At 41.2% G+C, this 21,888-nt stretch overlaps 1 protein-coding gene across 3 annotated transcripts in view; it reads left to right on the plus strand.

Moving 5' to 3' along the window:
* The first annotated feature begins 310 nt into the window (after nt 1–310).
* The window catches only part of SOBP (sine oculis binding protein homolog), a 171,951-nt gene continuing 150,373 nt past the window's right edge, over nt 311–21,888 (plus strand). The window contains exons 1-3 of one of the 3 annotated variants that reach the window (XM_008007435.3): nt 311–924; nt 13,585–13,723; nt 16,461–16,646. In XM_008007435.3, the coding sequence (XP_008005626.1) occupies nt 829–924; nt 13,585–13,723; nt 16,461–16,646 (421 nt within the window). In that variant the 5' untranslated portion in view covers nt 311–828. The remainder of the gene's footprint in view (nt 925–13,584; nt 13,724–16,460; nt 16,647–21,888) is intronic. The other 2 variants (XM_008007437.3, XM_008007436.3) reach the window with 2 other exon arrangements.

A 21,888-nucleotide genomic window follows, 5' to 3' on the forward strand; every position in this document is an offset into this window, starting at 1 on the left:
GGGTTCGGAGCGGGCGCCGGCGCCCCCGGCGCGTGGCTGGGAGTTAGCGGCCGCGGGGGGCGCCGCGAGCCGCCCGTGCCCGCCGCGGATGAACTGGAGGCCGCGAGCAGCCCCCGGAGCCGCGCAGCATCCGCGTATCCAGTGACGGTGGAAGCCACGCCCGCTCGAGAGCCGGGGGGCTGTCCTCGCCCCCCCACCTTTCCCCTCCCTCCGACCCCCTCCCGGCCGCGCTCCCTCCCCTCCTCCCGCGCCAGCCCCCGGCCCGCCCCCGGCTCGGCTCGCGGGAGGCGCTGGGCGCCGGGGCTGGCGCGCTCTCCCGGGCTCACACACAACCGCGCACGCACGCCCGGGGCCGCTCTCCGCGCCGGCCCTCGCTCCCCGCGCCCATGCCGACGGACAGAGCGACGGAAGATGGCTGACGACTCCACGGGGCCCCGAGGATGCGGCCCGGCGGCGGCGGCGGCGGCGGGAGCGGCAGCGGCAGCGAGGGCGTCAGGGGCAGCGGCAGCAGCGGCGGCGTTGGCTGCGGCGGCGGCGGCGGCGGCAGCAGGAGCCGGAGCGGCGGCGGCGGCATCCCCGAGACTCTTCGAACTACCCTTCCCCGTGACAGCCACTGACGTCCTCCGCCGCTAGAAGAGACCCCGCTTCTCGGCGCCCGCCCGCCCTCCCCCTCGCGGCCCGGCCCGGCCCGGCCCCGCCAGCACCGCTACCTCCGCCAGCCTCGCCACCATCAGCACCACCTCCACCGCCGCCGCCGCCGCCGCCACCACCACCACCGCCGGCGGCGGCAGCAGCCATTTCATCTCCACAGAAACCAGACACAAAAACATGGCAGAAATGGAGAAAGAAGGGAGACCTCCGGAAAATAAACGGAGCAGGAAGCCGGCTCACCCAGTGAAAAGGGAGATCAATGAGGAGATGAAGGTATTTTTGGATCTCGGGGGCCAGGGAGACTGAGCTCTTACTTGCGCCCGCTCCCCGTGGGCCGTGGTATGGATCTGGGGGTACCGGGGCGCGCTTGTCAGTTTCTGTAGGATGCCCAGAACGGCTCCGCGCCTCCAGGTGTAAAGCAGAGGCCAACTCGTGGGCTGCATCCCCGAAATTGTTGCCAACCTCAGATTTGATGAGGGGGGACCACATACTATTTAACCTTACGAACCCCAGGTTGGCACGGGCGCGTTTCAGAGCGAGGGCACCGGGGACCCGAGCGGCGGTGGGCAGGGGAAGAGGCTTTCCCAGTGGACGGTGCAGTTTCTCCCCCGCTTGTTGGGAATCATTCTCAGGTTCCCTCCAAAGTTAGGAGCCACCTGGCCGGGGCACCCCGGAGAGAGCTCTATTCCACCCCTCTCCCCCAGCTCACCCTCCTGCTCCTCAATCCCGCTTCCCCCCAACCAACCAGCTGCGACGGCGTGAAGAGCCCGTCAGTGCCCGGCGAGCTGCGGCCCGAGAGGCGCGGGTCTGGGCACGGTCCTGACCGCTCGCCTTGCCCACCCCCGCCCGCTCCTCTCCACTGGCAGCCTCCGCCTCTCGCTCGCCTCTGCCTGCCTCACTTCCCAGCGAAGCAGACCCTGGCCAGCCCCGCTGGAGGACAGCTGTCTGAGGGCGGCCTTTGCAGGGCGCCTGCCCATTGTTCGCAAAGGCCGGCCCGGAGTCCTCTCGGCGAGGCCGGGCTCCCCGCCAGGCCAGCGGTGCACCAGAGGTGGAGAGCGCAGTAGCCTGGCGCTCCAGCTGTTCGCGTTAGAGCGATTGCACAAGAGCACTGCTCGGCTCCGGACCCTCTCGTTGCCCCCCAGCCCCTTATTTTCCATGAAGTTGCGGCTTTTGCCTGGGTGAGGGTTTTATTCTGTGTTGATTTCACGAGTCTCTATTGATTTAAAACAATTTATTTTTCTGCGAGCCATCAAAAAGTAGCAGGTTTGCATTTTGCGGTCTTCTTGGTGTTCCCCATCTTCTGCATGAAATCCTTAATACTACCAGGTGGCTAAATACTACTACTTGGCCAGTTTTGGTTCAGTTTGTATTTAAAAGACAAACTGGATGAAAATGGTATGCAAGTAAGTCAAATTTATTGAGCTTTGACGCTTTCTTCATTAGAACAAGCATTTTCTATCATAGCTCACGCTTAGCAGGGGACGCATGGATATACATCATATATGTATGTGTACCTAGGTGCATATGCTTAGCTTTACTTTCCTTTCGGAAATGTCAGAAGCAACCTAAATATCAGAATTAGGGGTTTTATTACTGGATAAGGAACTTAGTACCTGGAAGCTAGAGGTGCAGCATGAGTCCAACGGAGAGTTAAGGGAGATTTGCCTTGAAAATCAATACCATTTCTTATGATGGAAACCACCGTTGATTCCAATGATGGACAGTTATATATATTTTTAAGACCAGTAGAAGTTGTTGTTTTTTGATAGGAACAAAATTTAAACAGTCCATAATAACCATCCTTCTTCACTTACCCTTGCCTACTGTCCTGCATTTCCAGATTACTTTTGCATTTCATTTTAGGTTGGGGGTGGGGAAAGGGGAGAGAGGTGAAAGCCACTAGGAAATCGCAACCAGCTCTGGCCCTTTAAAACGCTGCCTAATGTGATGTATATGGATGGCAGCTTTTAAGTTTCATAGGTTCTAGAATTACAAATTAGCTAATTTTAATCAAAACATGTGAAATGTTATCCCGGCTGGATATAAAGGCTGACTGTGCTCGATGCTTGGGGCTCGCGTTGTTGATTTTGGCTGCAGGCGCACTCCGTGGTTTGGGAGATAGTTGTCCTTCTACAGTATAACAGATGTTTGTCTGAACTGGTGAGGAAGAAACAAAAACAACATTGTGTGAAGGGGAAAAATTACACAATTTTTAGCCGATGCTGCAGGACTAAGTATGGAATTAACCTTGGTGCACAGAAATTTCCTCTTTTTAAAATGTTATTTTCCTTCCAAATCACCACCCACTATTTGAGGTTTTAATCCTCACCCTTTCAATCCAGAGTAGTATTAAATAAGAAGTTTTACACAGCAAATAATTCAATTGTCTGTAGGATCAGTATTTTCTCTCTGCTTTGGACCAAAGCAAAATACCCCTAACCAAAATTTTTAGTCATGTTCAAGTATACCATGGCCGAGATCTAGTGGAATTGTTTAGGTGCATTCTTCTAATATAACAGCACCAAAAGTCCTCACTTAAAAAGTGGTTTCTCAAAATCAAAAGGTGGAAGGGTTATTTTGAACTCCTTAATATCTTTCTGTTTTTAATATTAATAATCACATCAACAAAACCCCTCCCCAAACATCATGATACTATTACTCCTCTAGCTCCCTGAACCTAAGTGTAGAGTAACATAACAAGTTGGTTGCCCTGTATATAGTTGTGTGCAACAAAATGTCACCGAGAACACAATGTGGCCTTGTGCAGCTTCATATCGGTGCCGCTGGAGCTGCCTGGCTGTGTTTGCCTTCATCTGAACGGCTTTCATCTGGACCAGTGTAAACTAAGCCCTGGTAAGTAATCACTGCCCGGCAGAAAGAAAGGAATGTATACAGCTAGCGTGGCCTAAGCTGTAAAAACGGAAACCTGAGCCCCCACCTCGGATCACATATCAAGGCTTGAAGGTAGGGGAAATGAAAGGGGGAAAGAGGAGAGAGCAAATGGAAAAGTCAGCCTGGGAAGTGGAGGATCAGGAGGAGGCCCTCCTTAGGGAGATTTGGCTCAGGGATTAGGGAATTTTATCGTGGTGTACAGTGACCTACTCAGGTTTCAACACTGGTTGGATTGAGTTGCTTCTCTGTGAGCTGAAAGAGAAAGGACTGGTGTGTATGTGATTTTTTTTTCCCCCCTTCGGGTAATAGAAAGGACATTGGTACAAGTGTCTATTTTAAGTACAGCAAATGCAGGGCACTGAGAATGAGCAACAAACTTGCCTCATCATAGAGATTTCCTTCAAGATTTCCTAATTGAGATAGTCACATATTTATTTTAAAATGGCTGGAGAAGACAAACTGGCTGAGGTTTAGCTGACACCAGTAATGGCATTGAAGAGTGTCTTCATGTGGCTGAGAGCTAATGCTGGTTGCTGTTTCACTAGATCAGATATTGAGTTACATTTTCGTTATCACTGGTTTAATGTACATGGCAGTTGTAACAAATTTAAATTTGATACAATATAATTTTGTGTATGAAAAGTACATAACTTGGCATAGCTTGCTTGTAGTATACTCCCTGAAAATATCTTCAAGTAGAAATGTTTGTCTCACTATGACCTTTACAATGTTTCTTTATCTTTCCTTTTCTTCTTCCCTTATCCTGGTTTTTCCTGATTAAAAAGATTGGCTGTACTAATGTACTTACAATTAGTATGCCTTATTTAATTAGTGGCTAGTAGAGAGAATTTTTAAAAATCAGACAGCAATGCAGTGTATATGTTTCTAAAGTGAATATCATGATTGTATCTAATATAATATGTCTCAGGTATACTGTTAGCTCACATGTATCATAATAAATGAATGTCAGGAGGGAATTCTGACATATGGGAAGGTTAATTAGTTTCAGGAGTTCATCCAGAACATAGTAGATATAATATAGAAACTAACTTCTACTAGTGGATGTGTAAGCGTAAATATATGTATAAGGTAAATATTGTTGCACTTAAGGATATGTGTTTTGGCACATAGATCTTTTGTGATCAGTAGCTACCAAACAACAATACAACTCAAAATATCCAAACTATGAGTAGAGATTATGAGTCCAATTTTTGTCTTTTCAAATTCTTTGACAAAACCAGCATGATTAGATCAAGGATTCTGTGCTGGAAACTTTCCTAAACAAACCATAATTAATGCACTTACAATGTTTAACTTCTTTATCAATTGCTAAACTACAGGAGAATCTGTGTTAAATGTCAGAGATGCTTCTTTGCTGAAGAAGTTTTCTGTCTATAAATATTCTCAGTAAGTAATTTGTACCTAAAATGACGCTTCAGTCCTGATGCCTACAATTTGAGTCAGGCACATCTGTTAGAGTTTAGTAGTAAACTTACCACAAGATTTTCTAGTTTGTTTTCTGATGGTCTCGATTTGGCATTAAAAATAACCTGTGTCAATTGCATAGACAATAAAGCAAGTTGCAGAGCCGAGCTGGTGAGATAAATAGCTTGATTTTAAGAGAGAGAGAGAAATCAGAGTGTGGATTGGAAAAGTCAGCAGGTTTAAGTTTGAAATTGGCTCATTATTAAAACAGGTATATTTTAAGTTTTGCTGTTGAAACTCTATCCTGGTGTCAGAAGCATAATTCTCAGGAACTTAGAAAGTGAACTTAGGACCCCAGATCCCACTGTGGCATTCACAAATTATGTTAGACTCCCCCTCTAAGGAGTGGCCTCAGGTGTGCCACGTGGCAGGGATGGGGACTAATGTGAGTGGGCATATAGCCCTGGCCTCTTGGGAGCAGGTATAAGATGTTCCTGAGCCTTCAGCCTTGCTCTCACTTGTTCTGCCAAAGACTTCAAGCTAAACCCGTAAAAGACTGTCCTGTGAGAGCTTGGAGGGTTATGTATTATGGTCTGTTCAAACCAGGGGTTTTCTGGGAAGAGTCTCTTTCTCCATCCATGAACTGGTGTGATGTACAGTAGAGCATCATTCTCTAAACTAACTTATACAACTCGCAGGTTCCAGAGACGAGGAAATGGAAAGGAACCACTCCACTTCCTCTTGAATCTGAAATAAACATTTGAACTAGAAGAAAATGAGTCTGACAGACTCATTCCCTTCTGCGTTTCCTGCCTCTGTGCTTGCCAAGCACTGCTCTGAGAAGCCAAGCCCTACTCTCCTTGTGTGAAAGACAGACTTACAGAAACCAAGAGGTAACAGAATTTTTAAAGGAAAGTAAAAAACAGGGCCTCAAAAAAGGGCAAATATTAGTGAGCACAGTGGCTCTCTAAAAGGGAGAGTGCTAGGAAAAGATAGTCTCTTGTTAGGGTAGCCAAACTTTTTATATCTTATATAAAATTCTCTTTTATTTACTGAGTCTTCATACTTAACAAAATTATTAGAAGTAGTAGAAGGTATATCATCAACATCCTTAAAGTCTAAAACTTCCTCTTGCAGAATGTGAATTTAGCCACACTTGTACTATCAAGCTGATAAGATTATTGAATATGTTCCTAAAGGAGAGGGGATATTACAAGTTAGAAGAGGAAGGAAAAAAACACAGAAGACTTTGTTTTTGGTAGTGCCCATTGAAGCATGTAAACAGACATGAAAGCATGTGGTAAGTGAGATATGCTGAACGTATATTTTAGGATCTGTAGACCAATGGGTGTTAATATCTCTTATATAACCAAAGGCCTGTGGAACTCTGTGCTGCATTAAGGCTAGTGACTTTGGCACAGACAGGAAAACAATGTAACAAGTCTTGGTGATTTTTTAAGGCAGTTCTGCAGCTGTGAAAGGACACAGCTGCACACAGCTGTACACCTGCCATGCCTGCCACAGTGTTAGCCTGAGGGCTGGTATTCACAATTTCACAGCATTTGTTTGACCCTTTTAGGACATTTGATGTCCTGGCAGCAGATTAAAATGTGGGGACATGATTGTCTGCTCTGTATCACGACGAGACAGTAAAACACTGTACATTTTATATGCAGAACCACATGATTTTGGTTTCATATGCCAATTATATAGCCATCCAATTTAGGATATATCAATAAGAGAGTAAGACTTTCTTTTCCAGCCTGTTCCAGGCCAGAGCTGGGTATTAGTGTTAATGATGTGTCCTCTGCATTAAAATCATTGTGTTGTGGCAAAGAACAATTCTGCAGAATGAACCAAAATGGAGCATAGGAACCATCTTCAAAGAATTTCAAGCTTGAAAACTGTAGTTCAGGTAAAAACAGCAGGGTTCAGTATGTAAAGTCTGCACTGAGAGTGGGAATCTGGCCACCCTTACTATTTCATGCACATTGATGACCCTCTAGTGGGTCATCTGTGGGGAGCGGCTCGTCCCAACTATACCATTGGATCCAGTGGGATCATAAATGAGGAAGTACTTTGTAATCTGCAAAGGGCTCTTCAAATATTTCTTTTGCACTATTTAAATTTTATGTCATGACCTTTTTCTTGGCAAAACCATAAAATAGAACTGATCCACTGGGTCTGTGTTAAGAAAGACAGCTCAGACTCAGCCCTGGGCCAGGCCTGAGAATAGAGCTAGAAACTGACTTCTAATCAGATTCAATTCCTGCTTCACTCTGGAACTTGAACAAGGCTTCTGCCTGTCTTCTGCAGATTCCCTTTCTTTATCTCTATTAGTGAGTCCAATGATGCTTAATAGCTATCTACCCCAGAAGTAAGTCAGAGCATATGGAGATGGAAAGGGAGATAAACTGTTTTCCAGAAATAACCATCATTCCACTATTCACAACTTTAACTAGCAGAGATAGTAGCATTTTTTGCCCCATGCTTTCGAAATTGTTTGGAATTGGGAGTTTCTTTTTCCTTTGAAAGCGTTTCTCATGTGCTCCACTTTCTTGGATAATGGGTGTCAGAATGTTTTGAAGTTAAGTAATGTAACCGACAAATCCTTTTTGTTGTCATTAGGACTGTGACTATAACTGATGTAGTTGTCTGTGACTGAGACTATGTGTTAATTTTTAATTAAAACTAGTTTTTTATTTTTATGAAAATAATACATGGACATGACAAAAATAGTAGAGTAGGCAATAGAAATAAGCAAAAAGACAAACAAAGCCTGTAATTTTCCCACCCAGATACGATTACTGTCAACATTTTGATTTATGTCTTTTTATGTCCTTTATATATGATATATAGTTTTTATTAAAAAAACTCATACTGTACTAACCTGCCTTTTAAAACTTAATATACTGTTAATAGCTTTTCCTGGCAATAAAAATTTATCTACAGTATTTATTTTAGTGGCAAAATAGTATTCCATTATATGCCCAAACTATAATTTATTTAACTAGAATTCCTATTGTTTGGCATTTAGTTTGTTTCTAAGAAAACAACACTGAGATAAACATTCCTGAAACATGCATATTCCCATAGCTATTTTCCTAGGATAGTTTCAACAGTCCCTAGAAGTAAAATTGCTAAGTCAAAGGGTATATACAATTTTAAGGCTTTTAATGCATAGAGTCAAATTACTCTTTCTTACAGTTGTAGCAATTTAAATTCCCAATAGCATGAGAGTGCTTACTAATACTACATATTATAATTTTTGAGCTTTTACATACTTATTTTTAAAATCAGGTTTTCCTGAATTTTATTTGATCATTTCTCTGTAACTATGCATTTAAATAAATATTTGTGACTGGATTAAATGCTAAACATTATGTTAGGTGAGGCATAAAATGAAATTAAGGGTTCCTGCCCTCAGGTAACTTACATTGTATTTGAAATAGATGACATGTTTTACTAGAACTGGGACTTGTAGTGAAAATGGGAATGATGTTTATGGAGAGGGGAAGGGCATGATTTGCCCCTCATTGGGTGAGTGACTGGGGCCTCTTTGAATACTTCCTGCTGTCTTGGGTAGAATACAAATTTGAAAGCACATTGACATTCAGTTTTGCAAGGCCTGGTATGAAAAAATCAGTATCTATGTTTTAAAATCTATTGGTTGTTTTCAAAATAAATAAAATCACCAGTTCTTTTTGAAGATTTTGAAGTACTTGTGTTTCAGAGGTATTTTGAGAATTTGTAATTACTGCTATTTTCAAAGTGTTTTGAAGTCAACTCTTTATTATTTACCTGGTAAAATGTTCAATAAAAAATCACGTAGTGTCATTCACAGCTTCTCAGAAAGGAAAAAAAATCACGTAGGTTGAACTTTGACATTTGTACAGTACTTCCAGTTGAATAAGGAAGGTGTTTGATGAATATCCTGGCAGTTAAGATCCAACAAAAATGATTTTGCTGGTCTAGGAAGAACTCAGGAGGAGTAAAGAAATAGTAAAATTTCCTTTCCACCTGTCTTTCTGTGACCTTTTTGTTTTTGTTTTTATTTTAATTATCAGAAGAGATCATGCTTTCAGACTAAATGTTAGGATTGTCTTTTTTCCTTATGAACCCCTGGAGGTGAGAGAGGAGAATTGGAGAGGGAAGGAAAGAGGCAGAGAAATTAGGTATTAGAAGTACAAAGCAGTTAGAGTTAGATGTAGTATCAAAACATTGTAAAATGAGGAGATTCCATTTTAATTGTGAATCTTGAGCACCCCTGTTAAGGAAAGTAGAGGTCAATGATCACATCCAAAAGCAAGCAAAGTCTCAACGTAAGTAGATATGCCCTATTTAGAAATCTCTTTATATATGATATTGACATCCTCTTGCGTGACATCTTTGCAGCTCTTCGATTGGTCCGGGAGGTAGCTTCTTTGGAATTGCGGACACATTGGGAAGTACAGAATTTATAGTAGAAAGAGATCTGGCTTAAGAATTAGAAAATACGTTTTTTAGTTTTGACTTTACTAGATCTCTCATGCCTGTCTTTTACCTTTTTGATGCTCTAATTTTCTGTCGTAAAAAGAGGATGTCATATAGGTTCACCAGAAGTTTATTGTGGAAATCAAGTACCTAACACGTAGGGTTATTGAAAAGATCAGGAGAATTAAAAGATATAGAAACACTGTAAAGTGCTATAAGACTATTAGACATTATTGTAATTACAGTGACCTATTTTCCAAATCCAAATTGGACCACATGGTTTGAGAGATTATTTTTGTGTCACTTCCAAGGTCAAGAAGCAGTCTGCAAAATGTAGTTCAAATGCCAAAATACTGAAATCTCTGGCACATTTTGATGATTTATGGGAGCAATGATAAAATATTTGAAATAGTGACTCAGTAAAATTCATGAGGTATGATCACTGTAATTATGAAATTTCTTTGCAAAAGGTATTTTTTCTTTTATTTCTTGTATAAGTAGAAGTTCTTTGATTTTACAGAATCCTAAAACTGGGAGGGACTCTTAACAAGAGACTCTACTTCATTTCCTGCCCTAGGTCTCCAGGAGAAATGCTGGGTAAAGATTTTGGGGGAGGCAGATTTCATAACCTGCCTTAGTTCAGTGGCTTGTTTTATTACTGAACATCCTTATCTCAAAAATCTCTCTGCATTTTAACTACTATTACCTTTATTATTTTTCATATATATGTGTATATATAAAAGAAACTTAGGAAGTGAATAACTTTTTAAATAGGAAATTCCTTTTTAAGGGATAATAATACAAAAAAAATGCTGAAAAGTAACTGTTGTAATTCTCTGCTAGAAAGACTTGAAAATCTTTATAGGTCATAAACATTAAATTCATGTCTCAGAATATATTATGTTTCTTCAGGCACAGTAGCTCACACCTGTAATCCCAGCACTTTGGGAGGCTGAAGCAGGTGGATCACTTGAGGTCAGGAGTTTGAGACCAGCCTGGCCAACATGGTGAACCCTGTCTCTACAAAAATAGAAGAATTAACTGGGCATGGTGGCTCGCGCCTGTACTCCCACCTACTTGGGAGGCTGAGGCACTTGAGCCCAGGAGGTGGAGGTTGCAGTGAACCAGGATTGTGCCACTGCACTCCAGTTTGGCCCACAGAGTGAGACCCTGCCTTAAAAAAAAAAAAAAAAAAAAAAAAAGGAAAAGGAAAAAGAATATGTTTCTTGGATGATAATGTTAAAAATGTATTTTATTTACTTTGGTTTAGCACCATAATGAACTATGACATCTAGCATCAAACTTCACCTTGAAATTTAAAATTAAAAATTTTTGATTCCTTGGAGTCCTTTGACTTCTTCATACAATAGTGTATACAACAGAAGTAATAGTCATTTCTTGTAACCGTACTACAAGAAACTTTGGTGATCATTTTCTCTTTCATCTTGCCCCTTTCGTGAAAGCTTTGAGATTTATGGCTTGAAGTTATATAAACCTTTGTTTTCTGCTTTTGTAGCAGTATATCAAAACATTAAGGTGTTTATTTTTATTTTCCATGACAAGAAAGGGAATGTTTTAGAGTTTATTTACCCTGACATTTATAGTAACTTGAAAATCATGGAATAGATCAAGTTCATATTGATTGTTCCATGAAGCCTCTGACTTTTCAGCACAAACCATAAACTAAGCTGATGCAGTTTTGATGCTCAAATAATGTGAATTTGGTGTTAATATTCCAGCTGAGGTTTCAGTTTTTACCCAAATGTCTAAAACTTCTGGATCCCATTCCTGGAACTGGTTCTGAAAGGCTGAATGGCTTTGCAGCTAGACTAAAACAAATCTATATCCTTGGCTAGGGGGTTGCTCCATGAATTAAGCATTCACAGCCTTTGTGTGACTTCAGAGGCTAGACAGAAACAGGAGAAAGTGGCACCCATAGATGACCGGTCTATAAAACTGGATATAGTCACTAGGATATATGCAAAAGATATTCCGTCTTGGCACAGTTTTCTTAGAGATTGGGGCAAATGGCACACCGACCAATCGGATGGCTTGCATTTGGCTTTTAATGCTGTTGGGAATTGGTTTTTTGATGAAAAGTATAAGCCTCATCCTTGGAGATTTCTGCTGCCAGACCACTGATAGAGGACCTCTATTTGTGTGCCTAGGGATTGTCATTCTCAAGCCAGGCTCTCATCTCAGTGAAAGAAATTAGGTGTTGGGGAGACTGACGCCTCATTAAAGAGATCTCTTTTGATTTAGTGGGGCAGCGTTCAACCCAGTCCTCCTCAGTGATATTCCTAAAGTTGCTGAACTTATTATTCATATTGATCATATTTTTATGCATTCATGAAAAGTGTGTCTATTTAATGTGGACACGACCAGCCATCAGAGAGAATAAATGCCTCACTAAAGCTTGATATGACTGACTGTTGGCCTTGCGAATGGTAACACTGAATCAATCTGGCTAGTTTTTCTTAATGGTTAATACACTGTACCATCACAGATTGACCCAGTTGGAGTTCAGAGCTTAAGTGGGTACTAAAGCAAAAAACCTAGCATTCTGTGGGTAGTTTGAAATGCCAGGTTTTTTTTTTGTGGAGTCAGTAGTGTAATGTCTTTTATTTTTAATGCAACCCCTGCTGAAATTTAAAGTCGTGAAATTCAAGAAAACATGGAACTCACATGTTGAGACTGTACACACTCTGGGGCTCTGGCTTAGCCTTGGTGCTTTGTTTCAGGTATATAAATTATACATCGCAGTGTAATTCAGAAATGACAGCTTCTCAGAAGGATAATAAAAGATTCTTTGAGCCACAAAGAAGGTTAGAATATATAGTTTTTCTAGCTCAGCTTAGGAAGCTCATGGTTCCCTGCCAGATAGGAATGTTTAAGGCACACACAAGCATTAAGGTCATTAACACACAGAGTCTTACATCTTGTTTCCAGATATAGCAATTGATAAGGTACTAAGATATAGTCACTTTAATGTAAGATATTAAATCTGTCCAATTATACTTATTATTTTCAAAGTATGATATCCATAACAATAGCAACAGTGATATTCTTACATTTATGTATTGATTTATAGTTTATAAAATGTTTTCATACAGTATCCCAAATCTGGGCTGGCTAGTAACTTTAAAGTTATTTGGTACTTTTATGTTACTTGTCAGAAGACAATCTTAGTGACCTTTGATTTTATGGAGAAAGAACCTGTCACTAATGAAATTTATAAAGCAACTTATGCATTGATTTAAAAAAAAAAATTTTTTTTTGAGATGGAGCCTTGCTCTGTTGCCCAGGCTAGAGTGCAGTGGTGTGATCTCAGCTCACTGCAACCTCTGCCTCCCAGGTTCCAGCGATTCTCCTGCCTCAGGCTCCCGAGTAGCTGGGATTAAAAGTGTGTGCCACCAGGGCATTTTTTGGTAGACATGGGGTTTCACCATATTGCCCAGGCTGGTCTTGAACTCTTGATCTCAAGTGATCTGTCCGCCTCAGCCTTCCAAAGTGCTGGGATTACAGGCGTGAGCCACCGTGCCTGGCCTGATTTTTGAAAAAAACTCTTGCAGAAGGAAAAAAATAAAAAAGAAAGACCCTTGTAATCTATTTTAACCTAGCTTTCTGTATGGTACTGTTAACAATTGTGAAATTTTTCTTTGTTGAAATTTGGCTTTATCTGCGATAAGAGTTATGTTAAGAAAACAACACCTAAATCAGAAAGCAATTTTAATTTAAATTGATCTGAACCACAAAAGGTTGTTTTCATTTTCAAAATCTTTTCTTAGCTGTTTTTGTGATTCACCTTTCAATATTTTTGTATTGATGTTAGATATAGACTTTGTAGACTAATAAGCTAAAATATGACTTCCTATTCACAGGCAAAACTAACAAATGTAGTACCTTATTATCTTATTATCTTTAAATTACAAATATCTGAAGCCCTGTCTTAATTGAATGCATCATCCTAAGATTTAAAAACATTATCATTTTTGAACATGATTTGAAAAATGAACACCACACTAGGGGAAGTGAGGCAGGGCAGCAAATAAATGGGGTAGGACAAGCAGAACTGAATTTATGCATTCTTTTCAAGTAGTTATTGATTATAGAAATAAGTAGTAGCCTATGCTTCTCTTTCAGAACTTTGCAGAAAACACCATGAATGAACTCCTTGGCTGGTATGGCTATGATAAGGTTGAATTAAAAGATGGTGAAGATATTGAATTCAGGAGCTACCCTACAGATGGGGAGAGCCGGCAGCACATTTCTGTTCTCAAAGGTAATGACATTTAATGTCCTTTTGTTCATGCAAAGAAGGATTAACTATCTCAACCTGCCAGAATTGAGTTGCTTTGGGACTCATTTTGTTGATTATGCCAATGGTTGATTTAAACATACATCCCCAATAGTGCTTTCCCATAAGCAGAATTCTGCAGAAATATAAAAGAACAACATAAAACAAAAATAGACACAACTTAATCTCCTCTCAGCTATGGGAGAACTAGACAGGGACTAACGACCTAAGTGCCATGGTCCTGCATACAGATTTAAAGAAAGGGACAATGTTTGCCAACTAGAGTTTCCTGATGCCTTTGATAGATATCAGTTGTTGGGGACTGGGGCTTCTGTTAAGTGAAATGTTAGGTTTAGATCTTCAGACTGCTAGAGAGATTCACTGTTAGTTTGGTAATCCTCCTTCCTTTTTATTTTTTCAGTGGGAAATCTAAGTGGTAGTACTATTTTTGTTTTGCTTGACGTTTTCATTCTTTCCCTGCCCCCACACACTTGAATAGGGTAAAAAGAGGAGTAAGAGAGTGGTAGATGATTAGAGCCTATATTACTCTTTAAGAATTTTTTAATCAAAGCCCAGCTAAAGAGTGAAAATTACAGAGCCTTGGCAGAGCTGAATTAACACCGATTCTACCAGTGGGTAGCGGTGCCAGATATCTCATGGGGGAAGTCTGTATGAATACTGAATTTATGAACCTAAATTAGGAATGAGAGCTTGCTTGTTAAAGAAGAGAAGTATGTGAAGAAGCAACCCATTTAAGGAACTTTAATAAAATGTGGTAAAAACAAATTGTACATCATCACTGGCAATTTGATCAATATTTGCATTGCATTCAAAATCTGTTGGCATAAACTACCTGTTCAAACATTTTATTTCCAGCCTTTAAGATAGAGCTTTCCAGCCGGGCGCGGTGGCTCAAGCCTGTAATCCCAGCACTTTGGGAGGCTGAGACAGGCGGATCACGAGGTCAGGAGATCGAGACCATCCTGGCTAACACGGTGAAACCCCGTCTCTACTAAAAAATACAAAAAACTAGCCAGGCGAGGTGGCGGGCGCCTGTAGTCCCAGCTACTCGGGAGGCTGAGGCAGGAGAATGGTGTAAACCCGGGAGGCGGAGCTTGCAGTGAGCTGAGATCTGGCCACTGCACTCCAGCCTGGGCGACAGAGCGAGACTCCCGCTCAAAAAAAAAAAAGATAGAGCTTTCCCTTCATATATGCCAAGCAAGGAAATGTAATTGAGCTGTCCTGCAGGCAAGTGGAATTGAGTGTACATGACAAATTTTATGTTAAGCTTACTGTAAAATTGTACACATCATGCTACAGAGATAGTATCATCAATTTCGCTGTAAATGAAAAATGCACGTCATGAGTTTGTATTCTATAAACTAATAGCTCATATAATACTTGGCCTAGGTAATAATCTTTGCTTCTGGGGAACATACAGCATGCCAGGATATGCTATAGAAGGAAAAAGTTGTTTACCATGGTTGAGGTTTCTGTTCATTTGTTTTTTTTAAGTGATTCACATGCAAGGATACGATGTACAAAGCTCATATCATTGTAAGTTTTTAAAATTTTTATTTTTGTTATTTTTTAATGGGTATTATCCATACCTTGTGAAGCATCAGTTTTCTTCCCTGCTTCTTTCTCATTGGTTCCTGTGATTATATTATGATACAAGTTTATAATACAGTGGGACCTAGTTACAATGCTGGAGGGCATGTTTTAGGCTTTCCTCTGGTAGCCAGAGAGCTATGTTTGCTGTATATCATGTTGTACATGGAAAAAAAGGTTAATTGCCTCTTAATTTTCTTTTCTTTCTTTCTTTTTTTTTTTTTTTTGGAGACAGAGTCTTGCTCTGACACCTAAGCTGGAGTGCAGTGGCGTGATCTCAATTCACTGCAACCTCCGCCTCCTGGATTCAAGCGATTCTTGTGCCTCAACCTCCCAAGTAGCTGGCATTACAGGCGTGTGCCACTATGCCCGGCTGATTTTTGTATTTTTAGTAGAGACGGGGGTCTTACCATGTTGGCCAGGCTGGTTTCAAACTTCTGGCCTTGAGTGGTTTGCCTGCCTTGGCCTCCTGAAGTGCTGGGATTACAGGCCTGAGCCATAGTGCCTGGCAACCTCTCAGTTTTGTTTTGTTTTGTTTTTGTATTTTGAGATGGAGTCTCACTCTGTCTGGAGTGCAGTAGCATGATCTCAGCTCACTGCAACCTCCGCCTCCCAGATTGAAGTGATTCTCTTACCTTAGCCTCCCGAATAGCTGGGACTACAGGCACACATCACCATGCCTGGCTAATTTTTTGTATTTTTAGTAGAGATGGGGTTTCACCATGTTGGCCAGGCTGATTTTGAACTCCTGACCTCAGGCGATCCATCCTCCTTGGCCTCCCAAAGTACTGGGATTACAGGCGTGAGCCACCTCGCCCAGCCACCACTTCTCAATTTTCTATGGAATTTTACAGTGCTAAAATTTATCACCATGATTCAACTGGAATATTAGCTATCATAGTGGAACAAATTATAAAGGAACCCATTGGAAATTTATGGTAACCAGACTAAAAAGTTCCTGGATGAACTGGAGTTCTAGTACATTGTTTAAAGATTTGCAAGAAAAAATTTCTTTGGTTCATGGCCATTTTACTTGAGAAAATTAGGAAAAATTTAAGTCTACTGCATTACGTTCTTTGGTCATGTTGAATATGATTTTTTTCTTTTGCAGAAAATTCTTTGCCAAAACCAAAATTACCCGAGGACAGTGTTATTTCACCATACAATATAAGCACAGGCTATTCAGGGCTTGCCACTGGAAATGGACTCAGTGACTCACCTGCAGGGTCAAAGGATCATGGCAATGTGCCCATTATTGTACCTTTAATTCCACCACCTTTCATAAAGCCACCAGCAGGTAAGTCACTCACTACTGGTGTTTTCAGTGATAACAATTCATAGAAAGTTGTTTTATCTATCTTATGAATAATTATTAAATGCTCAAGTTAACTTTGGTAGAGGCTGTCTTAGGGACCTTATAGGTAAGAAATGTTGATACAGGCATTACTTAGAGTATTATTGTCGTATTAGGAAAATTTCCTTACCTACTACTACTTAGGCTATAAACTTTCAACTGACAATAAACCTTTTCTACCACTGACTACAAAACAATGTTATTTTCCTTCTCTGAAGTCATCTGTTTAAAATGAGAAAAAAACATAAAATGGTTTTTAAAAATAAGATATAGACAATGACTGTTTAGTAAGAAAAAAGTAACCATGGTTGGCCTGTAATCCCTGCACTTTGGGAGGCCAAGGTGGGCGTATCACCTGAGGTCAGGAGTTTGAGACCAGCCTGGCCAACATGATGAAACCCTGTCTCTACTAAAAATACAAAAAATTAGTATTTTGGGATTAGCTAGTAATCCCAGCTACTCCGGAGGCCGAGGTGGAAGGATCGCTTGAACCTGGGAGGCAGAGGTTGCAGTGAGCTGAGATCGCGCCACTGCACTCCAACCTGGGCAACAAGAGCACAACTCCATCTCAACAAAAAGAAAAAGTAACCACGGTTGAACTGGGTGGTGCATAAGGAGGGCCGCCTCTCCTCTGGGGTCTCCTGAGGGGAGGGATAGTTTTATAAAATGGCATGTGGCAGGCTTGTTCTTCTACATGCCTTCCTCGAAATCTGCTAGAGAAACCACCTAGATTAAGCTTGTCCAACCTGTGGCCCAACACAAATTTGTAAACTTTCTTAAAACATTACAAGTTTTTTTTTGAGATTTAATTTTTTTTTTTTTTTTTTCGAGACGGAGTTTCACTCTTCTCGCCCAGGCTGGAGTGCAGTGGTGCTATCTTGGCTCACTGCAACCTCTGCCTCCAGAGTTCAAGTGATTCTCCTTCCTCAGCCTCTCGAGTAGCTGGGATTACAGCCGCTCACCACCGTGCCTGGCTAATTTTTATATTTTTAGTAGATACGGGGTTTCACCATGTTGGCCAGGCTGGTCTTGAACTCCTGACCTCAGGTGATCCACCCGCCTCGGCCTCCCAAAGTGCTGGGATTACAGGTGTGAGCCACCATGCCGGGCCCTAAAACAATTTTTAAATCTCATCAGCTATTGTTAATGTTAATGTATTTTATGTGTGGCCCAAGACAAGATAATTCTTCTTCTAATGTGGCCCAGGGAAGCTCAAATGTTGGACACCTCTGAAGATTATGTATCTTCTCCACACAGAGTTCTTTCTAATTCCTGGAAACCTCTCTGATAGTTTTTTCTTTTCTTTTCTTTTTTTAATGGAAATCTTTCACTTGTATGAAAATGTAATTCATTCTTTTATATTTCCAGAAAATTAGATGGCAGTGTATTAGATCTAGATGGCAGTGGGCTGAGTGTTATGTGATATTGCAAGCTGGGCTATAGGTATGTTTCACACAGAGAAGTTAAATAATATTGTATCTGGCTCGCTGTAAAATGTTGGAATCATCCTAGAGTGTTTAATTGTAACGCTGGTTATTTTTCTGTGTGTTGAATTGAACAATGATAAAACTGAGTTTCAACAGCAGTACTTACTATAACATACTAAAGCTAATGTTTGTGTTTTTATTAGGGAAGATAGGTATTTGGTTATGCTTCCATAAACAGTGAAGAAATTTGTAGATACAAGTTCCTGGGCTTATGTTATAGATATACTTACACTGTATTCTAAGTGTTACTCTCATTTGCCTTCATGGTTCCTGCTACATTCTTTTGCTTGGTCTGCTACATTTTAGCAGTAAAAATGTCCCTTCAGCCTGGCATGGTGGCTCACGCCTGTAATCCCAGCACTTTGGGAGGCCAAGGCGAGTGGATCACCTGAGGTCAGGAGTTCAAGAGTAGCCTGGCCAACGCGGAGAAACCCTGTCTCTACTAAAACTGCAAAAATTAACCAGGCATGTTGGCGGGCATCTGTAATCCCAGCTACTCGGGAGGCTGATGTAGGAGAATTGCTTGAGCCCAGGAGGTGGAGGCTGCAGTGAGCTGAGATCATGCCACTGCACTCCAGCCTGGGTGACAGAGTGAGACTCCATCTCAAAAAAAAAAAAAAAAAAAAAAGTCCTTTCATATTGAGGTCTTAGATATGTCATTAAAATCCATTTACCTGTCAAAATCACTTGTAATTGTATTTGTCTACTAATTACTAATGTAATTGATGTATCACATAAAGTTTGCCTTATTAATGTCCCTATTCTTCTTTGGTTGATTGTTTTGTGATATAGAGGGGTCCGTATTTATTTCCCAAGGACCAAAGACATATTTTACATAGGCCAAGTGGGAAAAAAAGGGTAACTAATTTTGTAAATGTACAGTTTATGTTTGAATATATGCCCAGTGGCTTAGGGGAGGGGAGATGATGATGAGGGTATCAATAAGTTAGTATGAGTAAGTGACAATTACATGGGGTTCAGATTCAGACAGATTGGGTTCAAATCTAGGCCTTGTTACATACCACCTCTTTGAACGCGGACAAGTTATATAAGCTCTCTTCCCTTCAGTTTTCTCATCTGTAGAATGGGGATCCCAGCCCTACCTCATGTGGTTGTTGTCGAGATGAGATAAGAAAATGTACGTAAGGCTGGGCGTGGTGGCTCATGCCTGTAATCCCAGCACTTTGGGAGGCCAAGGTGGGTGGATCACCTGAGATCAGGAGTTTGAGACCAGCCTGACCAACATGGAGAAACCCCGTTTCTACTAAAAATACAAAATTAGCCTGGTGTGATGGCACATGCCTGTAATCCCAGCTACTAGGGAGGCTGAGGTAGGAGAATCGCTTGAACCTGGGAGGCGGAGGCTGCGGTGAGCCAAGATCGCACCATTGCATTCCAGCCTGGGCAAGAAGAGTGAAACTCCATCTCAAAAAGAAAATGTATGTAAAGCCCTTAGCATAGTGCCTGCCACACAAAACCAGACCTTTTTTCTTTTTTTCTGCCCTAGAGTTATCATGCAAATAAATTGTGCATGAGAAGGTGTACATCCAAATGCAAATTGATCTCTAAGATTTGAGCAAAGCAAACAGCTTTAGAAATTAGCATAGCTGAGGCTAACATAAGTTTGGCATGCCAAAAAACCTGCCCTGGAGTTTCCTGGTGAGCCAGCCACGTGGAATTCAAGCACACAGCTCCTATTTAACTCTAATTCCACATCAGATCAGGAAATAAATATGTGAAGGGACAGAGGCCAAAAATTGAGCCTTGAAAGTCTTAGATGTAGGAACTCTGAGGAATTAGAAGCCAGAGTAACTGAACACCAGTGGTTTTATTGGTTTTGTGCTGTCTTCCATGGAATTCCAAGGCGCTCATCTGTTGAAAATAAAGTGTAGGGAAGGACATGTTTAATTTTCTGTCTCTGCTCTCAACTTTGATTCTGTCCTACTCAAGGGTTCTATATGACAAGACAAAGATACAAAAAGATTCTCTACTTTTAAGGAGCTTATTCTCTTAGTTACCAAGCAGGAACTTATAGGAAAGTTAAATTTTGATTTAGTCATACTATCTAGGGCAGGGGTCTGCAAACCTTTTCTGTAAAGGGTCAGATAGTATTTTAGACTTTTTAGACCATACTGTCTCTATCACAACTACAGAGCACTTCTGTTGTAGCAGAAAGGCAGCCATAGATAATACAGAAAGAAATGGGTGTGGCTGTGTTCCAATAAAGCTTTATTTACAAAGAAGACAGTGGGCCGGGTTTGGCCCGGGGTATAATTTGCTGCTTGTGCTAGGGTAAGATTAGCCAAAGTCTCCTGATAGCAGGAAGGTGACTAGAGTTTCAAAGAGTCAGACTGTGGACTTTGCTGAGGTGCACTATGTAATATTTCAAGAAAGGAAGTACAAGGGCAGGAAAATAGTAAGTTTTCAGGGTGTTTGGTGAGCTCTGTCACAATATTTGTTGAATAAATGAATGAATGACTGATATTCAAATCTTATTGCACATATATAAGCATTTCACTGAGAAAATACTAATGTTTTGTCTGGATTAGTCCCAACCTGTTTGACCTTGACCACAGCTTCCTTGATAGTGAAATGAGGATTCCATCACTCTTAATTATCCGTGGCTAAAGTCAACAAATTATCCAGAACTTCCATCTAGTGAATCATTTTAACTCTTCCATTGCTGAAACTTTTACCAGAGTTGTGATTCAAGGTAATTGAGTTGAGATATGCTGTCAGTTTTCCAGCTGTATGTAGGTTAATGCGGCATTCCTGTGGGGAAACAAATAAAGGGTACAGTGGCTAGGAGCAAAAGGCCCCTTGATAATCAGCCCTTGAATAATTTAGCGTTGACTGTATCATGCAAGTTCACCTCTCCATATAGGGAAGATGAGGATCACGTGTATGCTTTGAATTCCTGTGTTAGTGTTCAAATTACTGTAAACTGGCTATGTGAAAATGCTAATAATGCCTTTTATTTTATTAAATTTTTTAGACTTTATGAAATTTATTCACATTGATTATTTAATTTGGGCTTCATATAACTCTGGGAAATAGCATGTTAGATATTGAATTTAAAGAGCTGAAGTTCAAATAGGGTTAAATGGCTTTTTCAAGGTCACATGGCTTCTAAGTACTTGAGCCACGACTGGTACTGAGGTCTTCTGACTCCTAATCCAAAATTCTTTTTAATGTAAATTGCCTTTTAGCATATTCTTACAAAATTTACCTAGATTGTATCAGAATAATAATGCCTATTAATATACTACTTCCAGATACCCCAATGACAGGACATATACTCTCTTCCTGCTAAAAGTTACTTTTTCAAGTCCACATTTTTGGGGATACTTGATGAGTTCTTCCCTAACCCTGAGAATCTGTGGTTCTATAAACGTGGATGGCCCATAGGGGTAAAATTTTACAGTTCTTGCCATCATGAGGCAAGTTGCTTCTCTTTGGGGGTACCAGAGGGCTCCATCCAGTCAGGCACTGTTTCCCAAGCATGTGTTTCATGTGCTGGGGCAGGCTTACCACTGGATCCCATCCATGTCTTGGCAGCCAGTGGGCCCAGTGGAATACTCATGATTGGGAACACGGTGATACTGCATTCACTTGGATTTCCACTCTCCTTTCTCACAGCTGCATACAGAATTGTGGGTGTAGCTTACTTCTGGGCCTGGAGAATTGCTCTTCTGGCC

The sequence above is a fragment of the Chlorocebus sabaeus genome, chromosome 13, assembly GCF_047675955.1.
Source record: "Chlorocebus sabaeus isolate Y175 chromosome 13, mChlSab1.0.hap1, whole genome shotgun sequence".
In the NCBI taxonomy this organism is placed as follows: Eukaryota; Metazoa; Chordata; class Mammalia; order Primates; family Cercopithecidae; genus Chlorocebus; species Chlorocebus sabaeus.